The sequence below is a fragment of the Rhinatrema bivittatum genome, chromosome 14 (genome assembly GCF_901001135.1).
Source record: "Rhinatrema bivittatum chromosome 14, aRhiBiv1.1, whole genome shotgun sequence".
Lineage (NCBI taxonomy): Eukaryota > Metazoa > Chordata > Amphibia > Gymnophiona > Rhinatrematidae > Rhinatrema > Rhinatrema bivittatum.
The window spans coordinates 33,884,545-33,896,646 of record NC_042628.1 but is presented as its reverse complement, the minus strand read 5'-3'; the positions used below and the strand labels follow the sequence as shown (position 1 = coordinate 33,896,646).

Sequence of the window (12,102 nt, the reverse complement as noted above, 5' to 3'; positions counted from 1 at the left end):
AATGTAGTATTGCAAGTCAGTGTTATAAGTAGTGGGTGTGGGTGAGTGGTGCTAATATGCCAGAATGGAGTCTTTTTTTTTTTTTTTTGCATGTGTTTACATTATTTATATTCCATTTTTCGATATTCTAAGCTAGGTTTTTTGCCATCACAGTACCAGATTAAAAAAATAGAACAGAATGTTAGATTTTTAAAACTGATGAGGTTTCCAAAATCACAGCCTCCTAAAGCAAACAATGACAATGTTTATTTCTATATAGCATCAGCAAGAAGTTAAGGGGGAATTACTGTAATTTCCTGATTGTAAACAGCAATAAATTATTCCAGAAAGAGCGAGAATTGAGAGACTTGTCCATATCCCCCCCCCCCCCCCCCCCCCATAGATGTGTAAGAGGATGAGGTGGGAGATGTCCTTTCAGGGTAGAAATGAGTTTATTTCCTTCTTTTTTTTTTTGCCCTCTCTCAGACTGTTGCCTTCCTTCTGTGGCTCTGCAGTTTTATTAATGGCACAGCAATTTCCTTTCTGCTATAGGGCAAAGAAGTGATTGAGTATTACCTGAATGAACTAATCTCTCAGGGCATCACACACATTCCCCGATGGAAACCCCCAGCTCTTGGAAGCAAGGACCGCTCCGGGACTGCGGGAGGTAACCTGAACAGCACGCCTGCTTGCGGGAGGGAGTCGGCAGGGCACTCCGGGCAGAGCACTAACAGAGAGCAGCTCGCCATGCCCAGCCTTTCAGCAGAGGCAAGCACCCCTGATGGTAAGTAACCCTTAGCCAGTCGTATCAAGTCATTCCGAGGAGTTTTACAAACATTTTGCAGGTTCTTGCTCATTGCTACAAAGTATTCCTTCTAAAATTCAGCTGGACTTAAGCAAGTTTATCTGTCACGTTGCTTTTATTTGTGTTTAGTTATTCTGTTTTGTACAACATTTCTGGAATGTGAATGTTTTATATATTGTATATCGCTAAGACCTTTTTGTGTTAAGTGATTAATACATTTTTATAAATGTAAATGTCACTGAATGCATAACGGCGCACAGAGGGCCTGCTTTGCTCAGTTCCGTGTCCTGGGGCAGATACTAGGATGCTCACTATTTGCACATTTACATTTCTCAAACAGGTGAATGTCTGCAGCTCTGATGTGCTTGAGTTTGAACATAGACTGGGTAAATCACTACGATAGTAGCAGTATAATAAACTGTGGCATTATCTTTCGCTTAAATCCTCTATTCCATGCATATCCAAACATATCTGTCTGCTCTCGGGACAGAAACGAGAGAGCCATAAAGAGGCAGAGACCACAGTAGAGGTTTAAAAATAATTTATCAACAGAATGTCAAGGCACCAGCCTATTTTAGTCTCTCTGTCATGATATTTTGTGGTGCTTCTGTTTGAACAATAACATATTATTAACAGGCTATTGATCATGCTTGCCGGTAATTTGATGATGTTATGGTGTTCATTCAGGCTACCAGCTAGTTTCATATATTATTTTCTCTCTTTTTTTCTCTCTAGCTGATAAATTGCATGCGGACTACATTGAGCGCTACTTAGGACATCTTACCCCTCTGCAGGAGAGCTGCCTCATCCAACTTCGCCAATGGCTACAAGAAACACACAAAGGCAAGGTAATAATAATGTTGAAAATCATCCCTACACAAAAAAAGCGTGAAGCAGGTGAACATGGTGGCTGCCTCACTAGAATGAGCTCAAAACATTTACAGAAAAGCCTAACAGGGAGCACGAGGGCGTCTTTATTACAGAAAAGGAAGGAGAGAACCTCACTGCCCCTGCCTGGGCAGTATGGGAGGGAGGCGTCTGTTCTACCCAAAGTAAGATACTTGCCCTGGAGAATGCAGCCTTTTGTCAATGAAACAGACATACGGGATAAGGCAGGAGGAAGTTGACCAGAAAGTAGCCAGATGTAGAATTTGATTCAGCTGTTCAAATTATAATGGAAGGATTAGAGAAAGGAAGTTGTGGTTTGCACAGATATTGAGTACAGGATCTCCTGACAGTGACAGTGTGTGCCAGGTTTCTCCTGCCGGTGGTGTGGTCAGTTGGATTAAGCTGCAGTTTGTACTGATTAGTAGGGTGTGGGATCTTTTCTGGTGCTGAAGAAGGGACATGTGGTTGAAGGGTACTGCGGGGTGTAGTGCTGTGTGCAGGATCTCTCCCGGCATTGGAGCAGACAGTTCAATTGAGCTGTGGGTGTGCTGGTGCAAGGTGCAGGATCCGCCCTGCTGTTAGAGCAGAGAGTTGACTGAGTTGTGGTTTGCCCAGATGATGAGTGCAGTTGATTGACTGGTGACAGTTTCTCTTTTAATAAGTAACACGATTATCTTGCTTCTGTGTGATCATGAAGCAGTCTTTAGCAGGCACACCCAGAGCTTGTTGGGTCACAGAAATATTTTATTGTCATGGCATGTCATATCAGGACTCAACAAACAAAAACATCTTTTTGTTCTATAGTCTGAGAGCGGTGAAAGCGGAGAAGGTAATGTTTAGATTCCTGCCAGCGTGAAGTTTGTAATTGTGTTTTTTGCTGATCTCATACGCTGTGCTTCCCTTACAGTTTGCTTTAAAAGTGTGGTGAGAACAGAAGTACTGTAAAACAAGGCTGATACTCCATGCCCTTTCTCTTATGCCTTTATAGCACTTTTTCCTTGGAAATGTGTGTGTTTGAGGACCAGATGAGCTAAGGGCTTTAGCTCAATTTCTGTCTGAGAAAATCCCTTAATGCATCTGGGCCTGGATGTTTTCTGTGATTCTTCTTTTCTGATGCTCTGATTGATGTGAACTGCAGTGATGCTGCTGGCAATGTCCTGGAAAGCCTATGAGCACGCAGTCCATTACGCTATCCCCAAGAACGGGATGGCGAGAGAGGGTGTTTATAGCACCTGCCCATGGGAGTGGTTGCCATCACTGGGGGAACCTGGCTGACCATGGAAGAGCTGACCTCTCCAGTCCGTGTATGTAAGGATGGGGCTTTTGTTAATCTGACAGTGAGCTTCCTTCTCCTAAGAGGGCCCCTGCTGACTGTGCGTAGAGCTGCTGTCACCAGGACATCTTGGCTCACTGAGGTGGGAGTCTGTTCTCTCTAGAAAGATCAGGGCTCACCAGGTTTCTCTTGAAAAAAATCATTTTCCTCCAGAATGTCTGTAAATATATTTTTTTAAATTTTCCACAGATTCCCAAGGATGAGCATATTCTCCGGTTTCTGAGAGCTCGGGACTTCAGTATTGAGAGGGCACGGGATATGCTGTGCCAGTCGCTGACCTGGCGTAAGCAGTATCAGGTGGACAGTATCTTAGAGACCTGGCAAGCCCCAGCCCTCCTGGAGGAGTACTACGCAGGGGGATGGCACTACCATGACAAAGGTTAGCCCTTATCCTCCTTCATTGCTCCTGATGTCATCCTCGAACAAGAAACGGGTTTGTTCTTTGGGACTGTGGGAATGCACCACCTAGACACATTCAAAGGGGGGCATGGAGAAAACCTTCCAACCTAGGGAAAGTGGGCACGCAGCAAGCCCTCCCATAGTACTAGCCAGAAACATTTGTCTGCGATATTTTTGGTGCCTGGACATCATCTCCTCTGACCTCGCGATGCTTTCCCTTACTTTAAGATGGCCGCCCGTTGTATATCCTGCGTCTGGGCCAGATGGACACAAAAGGTTTGGTGAAGGCTTTGGGAGAGGAATCTCTGCTGCGACATGTGAGTGCCGTGCCCTGAAGGCTCTCTTTCTACTAATGTCCTCTTTGCAGCTGGGAGAGAGAAGGCCCAATCCCTCTTGGTTTCATTAATGTTTGGGGCCAGTAGGCTGGCCTGTCCCTTTTACTTCTAGTGAATTATCCTATTTAAAAGAGGACAATTGCAGGTTGGTTTTGTTTTTTTTTTAAAGAATGTTACTGCAAAAATGAACACTACTATCACTGACCATAAGAGGCTGTGATTTTGGAAAGAGGATTTGTTTTAAAAATCGGTCCATCTTTTATCTCTTTTTAATCTGCTACTGTAATAGTGGAAAATGCCTTTTATTGCTTTGTCATCACTGCTGGAGTTTCAGGTGCCTGTCCTTTGCTGAAAAACTTTGTATTGTACCTAACAGCAGGTAGTAGAAGTTACGTGTTATTGATCTTTGGGTAATGCTCATGCATTTACCAATAATGTATCATTACTTGGCTTTTATTGCTCTGCTGGGAAAATGTCACATGCCAAACACTGGAAATCACTAGCCCCAGACTACAGAACTTGGACTGTTTCAGACTCTTCCTTCTCATTTTGCTGTGTCCGTAGAAGCAGGGATTCACAATCACTGAGCAGTGTCATTGTGTGCATAGTCCAGCTGTGATTGCCCATCGCTGGACTGACTCGCTCTGGGCTGTGCCCAGACCAGCAGTATTTTGCAGTTATGAACTGCATTAAGTTAAGTCATGTGTTGAATACTAAAGTATCACTTTTCAGTGAGTTGCTGTTTTCTCTGTAGGTTTTGTCAATTAATGAGGAAGGACAAAAAAGGTGTGAAGATAACACCCAGGAATTTGGCCGTCCTATCAGGTGAGTGCACTATGGATGGCATTGCATGCTGTCTTAATATCATAAAGTTAAATAACTGAATTTTATTCCATCAGTTGTAGTAGATGTAGGCTATCCAAATCTAAGCTCTGTTTCAGTCAGCTTGTATTGAATCTACTCTCTGTTTTGCCAGAGACTTCCCATATGTTTTCCTCTGCTTCCTCCTCTCTAATGCTCCATAGCTGAGGATTCCTCCCCTCATACTGTGCCCTGACTGGGGACGCTCCCTGTTCTCTAATCCTCCATGGCTGAAGCTGCCTCCCCTCATACTGTGCCCTGACTGGGGACGCTCCCTGTTCTGTTATCCTCCATGGCTGAGGCTGCCTCCCCTCGTTCTGTGCCCTGACTGGGGACGCTCCCTGTTCTGTAATCCTCCATGGCTGAGGCTGCCTCCCCTCGTACTGTGCCCTGACTGGGGACGCTCCCTGTTCTGTAATCCTCCATGGCTGAGGCTGCCTCCCCTCATACTGTGCCCTGACTGGGGACGCTCCCTGTTCTGTTATCCTCCATGGCTGAGGCTGCCTCCCCTCATACTGTGCCCTGACTGGGGATGCTCCCTGTTCTGTTATCCTCCATGGCTGAGGCTGCCTCCCCTCGTACTGTGCCCTGACTGGGGACGCTCCCTGTTCTGTAATCCTCCATGGCTGAGGCTGCCTCCCCTCATTCTGTGCCCTGACTGGGGACGCTCCCTGTTCTGTAATCCTCCATGGCTGAGGCTGCCTCCCCTCGTACTGTGCCCTGACTGGGGACGCTCCCTGTTCTGTAATCCTCCATGGCTGAGGCTGCCTCCCCTCTTACTGTGCCCTGACTGGGGACGCTCCCTGTTCTCTAATCCTCCATGGCTGAGGCTGCCTCCCCTCGTACTGTGCCCTGACTGGGGACGCTCCCTGTTCTGTAATCCTCCATGGCTGAGGCTGCCTCCCCTCATACTGTGCCCTGACTGGGGATTGCTCCCTGTTCTGTAATCCTCCATGGCTGAGGCTGCCTCCCCTCATACTGTGCCCTGACTGGGGATTGCTCCCTGTTCTGTAATCCTCCATGGCTGAGGCTGCCTCCCCTCATACTGTGCCCTGACTGGGGATTGCTCCCTGTTCTGTAATCCTCCATGGCTGAGGCTGCCTCCCCTCGTACTGTGCCCTGACTGGGGATTGCTCCCTGTTCTGTAATCCTCCATGGCTGAGGCTGCCTCCCCTCGTACTGTGCCCTGACTGGGGACGCTCCCTGTTCTGTAATCCTCCATGGCTGAGGCTGCCTCCCCTCGTACTGTGCCCTGACTGGGGACGCTCCCTGTTCTGTAATCCTCCATGGCTGAGGCTGCCTCCCCTCGTACTGTGCCCTGACTGGGGACGCTCCCTGTTCTGTAATCCTCCATGGCTGAGGCTGCCTCCCCTCGTACTGTGCCCTGACTGGGGATGCTCCCTGTTCTGTAATCCTCCATGGCTGAGGCTGCCTCCCCTCATACTGTGCCCTGACTGGGGACGCTCCCTGTTCTGTAATCCTCCATGGCTGAGGCTGCCTCCCCTCATACTGTGCCCTGACTGGGGACGCTCCCTGTTCTGTAATCCTCCATGGCTGAGGCTGCCTCCCCTCATTCTGTGCCCTGACTGGGGACGCTCCCTGTTCTGTAATCCTCCATGGCTGAGGCTGCCTCCCCTCGTACTGTGCCCTGACTGGGGACGCTCCCTGTTCTGTAATCCTCCATGGCTGAGGCTGCCTCCCCTCGTACTGTGCCCTGACTGGGGACGCTCCCTGTTCTGTAATCCTCCATGGCTGAGGCTGCCTCCCCTCGTACTGTGCCCTGACTGGGGACGCTCCCTGTTCTGTTATCCTCCATGGCTGAAGCTGCCTCCCCTCTTACTGTGCCCTGACTGGGGATGCTCCCTGTTCTGTAATCCTCCATGGCTGAGGCTGCCTCTCCTCATTCTTTGCCTTGGTCGAGATTGCTCTCAGTTCTCTTTTCTTGCCTTTTGCTCTTTGTTTTCCTGAGATTGCTCTATGATCTTCATTGGCAGGAGTTGTTTCCTTAGCATTTCTCTTCATAGAAAGATTTACACATGTTGGGTTACTGAAACAGAATTCACTGACAGTAGGGTATCTGCTGCCTATGAACACTATATCACAGGGGTAGGCAACTCTGATCCTGGAGTGCCACAAACAGGTCTGCTTGTCAGGACAACCACAATGAATATGCATGAGATAGATTTGCATGCACTGCCTCCCCTGTATGCAGATATACCTCATGCATATTCATTGTGGATGTCCTGAAAGCCCGACCTGTTTGTGGCACTTGAGGACTGAAGTTGCCTACCCTTGCTCTCTCCTATGGGTGGTGATCTTGGTCTGTAGGACCCTACCTCTTTTCCAGTGCCAGAGGCTTTGATTCTCTATGTATCACTCCTGCGGGCTTCTGTGACTTGCTTCTTTGGACCTCTCACAGCCAAACCATTTGATTAAGACAAAGCCTCTGGGGGACCCGAGAGGCGCTGGGCCCATTGAACGATCACGCACACGTCAAAGCTCCTTTCTTGTCTCGTACACCAGAGGGGGGAATACAAAGGGAGAACGGCTTTGCAGGCCAGTGGGGCTCCTTTGTCAGGACCATCTCTGTCCATGCTGAGTGGCCTCGCCGACCCTCATCTTGTTTGAAAATTGCCCCCTCATATGTGGGTAAATGTACGTGCCCTGTGACTCGGCATGCCTGCTTTTATGCACATCAAAAAGTGGGCGGAGTTAGGTCGAGGAGGGGGAGGTCCGCTCAGTGCTTACATTTCTAAATCATCGCACGTACCTGCAGTCATGTACTCTGCACCTGCCCGCGATGTACCCACCGCCCACGTTTTCCCAGGGAAACGTTACAGGCAGGGTCAAACTTGCCATCCCCCAAAAAGCATAGACATCCCTGAATTCTATTAGTTATTGATAGCGCTGTTAAAAAAACAGGGGAAAGTAAACTACAAAAAAAGGGGGGGGGAGGGGGGAAACAGAGCAGATATGGAGAAATGGCCTCCGGTTTTGTTGCTTCTCTGACTTTGACTGCTCGTGAACTCCTTCTGCTGAAAATGCCAAAGATACCCCCCCCCCCTCAAAAGAGAAGGGGCAGCGAAAGGCTTCAATTAGCTAAAATCCAAGAGGACAGTTTTCAAATTTATTTACCCGCTTTTATAAATAGTGATTTACCCTCCCTCAGCAGAGCCCACACCGCTTGTGCTTTTATCCGCGTTCAGTGGAGGCCTCCCCTGGGTGCATTTTTTCCAATCGGGAGCAGAATATAAAATGTACATTTTGGGGGTTTTTCCCCCCCCCCCCCCCAAGTCCACAGGCCTCATTTTCTTTGCAAAAACTCTCCCCATGCATGAAGCAGGCGCTAAGGTCCGTGGTTACCTTGTGTCTGTGGGAAAGCTTCAAAGGGATTGCACAGCACATTTATGCTCCGGAAACCTGGGGAATGGTTCGCGGTTAAAAAGTCTGAATATTGGTCCCCCAAATGACCCAGGTGACCTGCAAGGATAGAACCTTCATCTTTTTTTTTTTTTTTTAGGATAAAATGAAAATATTGTCAAAGCAGCTCAAGGTGGGAGAGGGGAAGGGGGTGATTGCCCCTCCCCCACCCCCTTGTTAGCATTTCTTTATTCTGAGTGCAGGCTCTTCTTTAACGGAGGCTGTTCCGGGCTCTGCCATACTCTGTCCTCTTCCACTGACCTTTTCCCACCACCATGGCCTCTTCTTACCACTCTTTTGGCTGATATTTTGTTTCCCCACAAAGCATCGTGGTGGCAGATGAGAGTATGAACGTGGTTTTTTGTTTTTTGCATTCTGTGTTCAAGGAACTGGACCTGTCTTGTGGATCTGGAGGGGCTGAACATGCGGCACCTGTGGCGGCCTGGAGTCAAAGCTCTTCTCAGGATCATTGAAGTGGTGGAGGCCAATTATCCTGAGACTCTGGGGCGCTTGCTCATCTTGCGAGCCCCCAGGGTCTTTCCTGTGCTCTGGACGCTGGTGAGTCGCGGCGGTGGGATCTGCTGCATTTGCAGCTCTTTACTGCACAAGCGCTGAGAGCTGCGTCACGAATACTGAGAGACACCCACGCTACAATATTACGAGCATTGAGCGTCACTTGAGCTGTAGCGGCAGTGTCTTTCAGGACTGTAATAGCGCTACGCTAAACGGCAGGGGCAGATTGGCCTATTGGGTGACTGGGCCATGCCCCGGTGGGCCACTCAGGCCAATCATGTGGTTACGTTGGTTACAGAGGTCCCATATCTGCGGAGCCTCTGCAACCAACACTAGTCCCCCCCAAACTACTCTTCTCATGCAATGGGAGCCTTCACCAAGGCTTTCCACTCATTTCTGCTTTCTTTATTTCATTTTTTCATGCAGCAACAAAGGCTCACTGGACCTCAGACCCCACCACTTTCAGCCGCAGTGGTGGAAAAGATTCCAGCTGCCTCCTCCCACCAGCTCTACCTCTCCCATCAGGAGGCAGCCAGCAGACTGTGGCAATGCTTATCCTCCCTTTATCAATCCAGAGAGATCTATTATTTCCATTTTCATATGCAATTAATTTAAAAAAGAAACAAGAAAATTTGGACACCTGTGGACCAATGATTAAACAGGTCCCATATGTGCTGAAAGGACAAAAATCTATTAGTAACTTCGGCATAGTTGCTTTGAAGGTCCTTATATAAAGAGCAAAGAGTTCTTGCACGATTGTGGTACAGTGAGGAATTTAAAACATAATGGGGCAGATCTTAAAACCTGCACATGGGCGTAGATTTGTTCGTGCAACCCCGCGCAAACAAATCTACGCCCGATTTTATAACATGTGCGCGCGTGCAAGGGGGTGCACAATTGTGCAACTTGCGCGCACCAATCCGCACAGCCTTCCTCCGTTCCCTCCGGGGCCGCTCCGAAATTGGAGCGGCCTCAGAGGGAACTTTCCTTCCACCTCCCCCCACCTTCCCCTATCTAACCCACCCCCCAGCCTTAACTAAATCCAAAATGATAAGGGGAATGGAACAACTCCCCTATGAGGAAAGACTAAAGAGGTTAGGACTTTTCAGCTTGGAGAAGAGACGGCTGAGGGGGGATATGATAGAGGTGTTTAAAATCATGAGAGGTCTAGAACGGGTAGATGTGAATCGGTTATTTACTCTTTCGGATAATAGAAAGACTAGGGAGCACTCCATGAAGTTAGCATGGGGCACATTTAAAACTAATCGGAGAAAGTTCTTTTTTACTCAACGCACAATTAAACTCTGGAATTTGTTGCCAGAGGATGTGGTTAGTGCAGTTAGTATAGCTGTGTTTAAAAAAGGATTGGATAAGTTCTTGGAGGAGAAGTCCATTACCTGCTATTAAGTTCACTTGGGGGCGGATTTTAAAAGGAGCGCGAATAGCCTACTTTTGTTTGCGCTCCAGGCGCAAACAAAAGTACGCTGGATTTTAGTAAATACGCGCGGAGCCGCGCGTATCTGCTAAAAACCTGGATCGGCGCGCGCAAGGCTATGGATTTTGTATAGCCGGCGCGCGCCGAGCCGTGCAGCCTACCCCCGTTCCCTCCAAGGCCGCTCCGAAATCGGAGCGGCCTCGGAGGGAACTTTCCTTTGCCCTCCCCTCACCTTCCCCTCCCTTCCCCTACCTAACCCACCCGCCCGGCCCTGTCTAAACCCCCCCCTTACCTTTGTCGGGGGATTTACGCCTCCCAGAGGGAGGCGTAAATCCCCGCGCGCCAGCGGGCCTCTTGCGCGCCGGGCCGCGACCTGGGGGCGGGTACGGAGGGCGCGGCCACGCCCCCGGACCGCCCTGGGCCGTAGCCACGCCCCCGTACCCGCCCCAAAACGCTGCCGACACGCCCCCGAAACGCCGCGACGACCGGGCCCGCCCCCGACACGCCCCTGACACGCCCCCCTCGGAGAACCCCGGGGCTTACGCGAGTCCCGGGGCTCTGCGCGCGCCGGGAAGCCTATGTAAAATAGGCTTCCCGGCGCGCAGGGCCCTGCTCGCCTAAATCCGCCCGGTTTTGGGTGGATTTAGGCGAGCAGGGCTCTGAAAATCCGCCCCCTTAGAGAATAGCCACTGCCATTAGCAATGGTTACATGGAATAGACTTTTTTTGGGTACTTGCCAGGTTTTTATGGCCTGGATTGGCCACTGTTGGAAACAGGATGCTGGGCTTGATGGACCCTTGATCTGACCCAGTATGGCATTTTCTTATGTTCTTATGATCCATCCCCTTTATCATTTTGGTAGCCCTTCTCTGTACCTTCTCCATTGCAACTATATCTTTTTTGAGATATGGTGACCAGAATTGTACACAGTATTCAATGTGCAGTCTCACCATGGAGTGATACAGAGGCATTATGACATTTTCTGTTTTATTCACCATTCCCTTTCTAATAATTCCCAACATTCTGTTTGCTTTTTTGACTGCTGCAGCACACTGAACTGATGATTTAAATGTATTATCCACAATGATGCCTAGATCTCTTTCTTGGGTGGTAGCACCTAATATGGAACCTAACATTGTGAAAATATAGCATGGGTTATTTTTCCCTATATGCATCACATTGCACTTATCCATATTAAATTCCATCTGCCCCATGTTGCAAGAACTGAGAAACATTCACAAGTTCAACTCTTCAGTATGGTGTCAAATGCATGAGAAACTCCCAGAGTTTTAGCTTTTCAGAATCTATTTGCTAATATAGCTGCCTATGTACTAAGCTGCGGTACTTAATAAACCCTGAAGTATTTTCCACAGTGGTCAAATATTGCTGGGAAAAATACTGCAGTTTAGCTGCCCCCAGAAATTCCACACAATGGCAGCCGCTCAGTGGAGGCATGCATATTCATTAGAAGCTGGCTGGGTGTGTCCCAAGGTCTGGGTTGAAAACCACTGCACTAGTGGGCCAATACAGAAAACTTCGCGGGAGAGCCGGCGAGCGCCCGCTCTCCCGACGCGCACCCAGACCACTCTCCTGGGCGCGCGATTCAGGAAGCCCAGGTATGCAAATTAGGGTCTGCGGTAAAAAGGAGGCGCTAGGGACACTAGCGCATCCCTAGCGCCTCCTTTTTGCCAGAGGTGGAGGCTGTCAGTGGATTTGACAGCCGACGCTTAATTTTACCAGCATCGGTTGTCAAACCCGCAGACAGCCACGGGTTTGGAAAATAGACGCCGGCAAAATTGAGGGTCTGTTTTCCAACCTGCGGGCCGTGGGCAGATTTTTTCTTTTAATTTTTAATTTTTTTTATCTTTGGGGCCTCCGACTTAACATTGCTATGAGTCGGAGGGTGTACAGAAAAACAGTTTTTTCTGCTTTTCTGTACACTTTCTTGGTGCTGGCTGAAATTAACTCCTGTCTTTGGCAGGCGTTAATTTCTGAAAGTAAAATGTGCGGCTTGACTGCACATTTTACTTTCTGTATCGCGCGGGACTAACTAATAGGCTCATCAACATGTATTTGCATGCTGCGGGCGCTATTAGTTTCAGGGGGGTTGGACGTGCATTTTCCACGCGCTATT

The 12,102-nt window shown here is 48.9% G+C and overlaps 1 protein-coding gene across 2 annotated transcripts in view; it reads left to right on the top strand.

The window, feature by feature from the left end:
* Nucleotides 1-12,102, top strand: part of SEC14L5 (SEC14 like lipid binding 5) — a 70,558-nt gene that overhangs the window by 41,780 nt on the left and 16,676 nt on the right. For both annotated transcript variants that reach the window (XM_029577277.1, XM_029577278.1), the window contains exons 7-12: nucleotides 532-763; nucleotides 1,520-1,632; nucleotides 3,195-3,384; nucleotides 3,633-3,721; nucleotides 4,494-4,564; nucleotides 8,407-8,578. In XM_029577277.1, coding sequence (XP_029433137.1) covers nucleotides 532-763; nucleotides 1,520-1,632; nucleotides 3,195-3,384; nucleotides 3,633-3,721; nucleotides 4,494-4,564; nucleotides 8,407-8,578 — 867 coding nt within the window. The remainder of the gene's footprint in view (nucleotides 1-531; nucleotides 764-1,519; nucleotides 1,633-3,194; nucleotides 3,385-3,632; nucleotides 3,722-4,493; nucleotides 4,565-8,406; nucleotides 8,579-12,102) is intronic.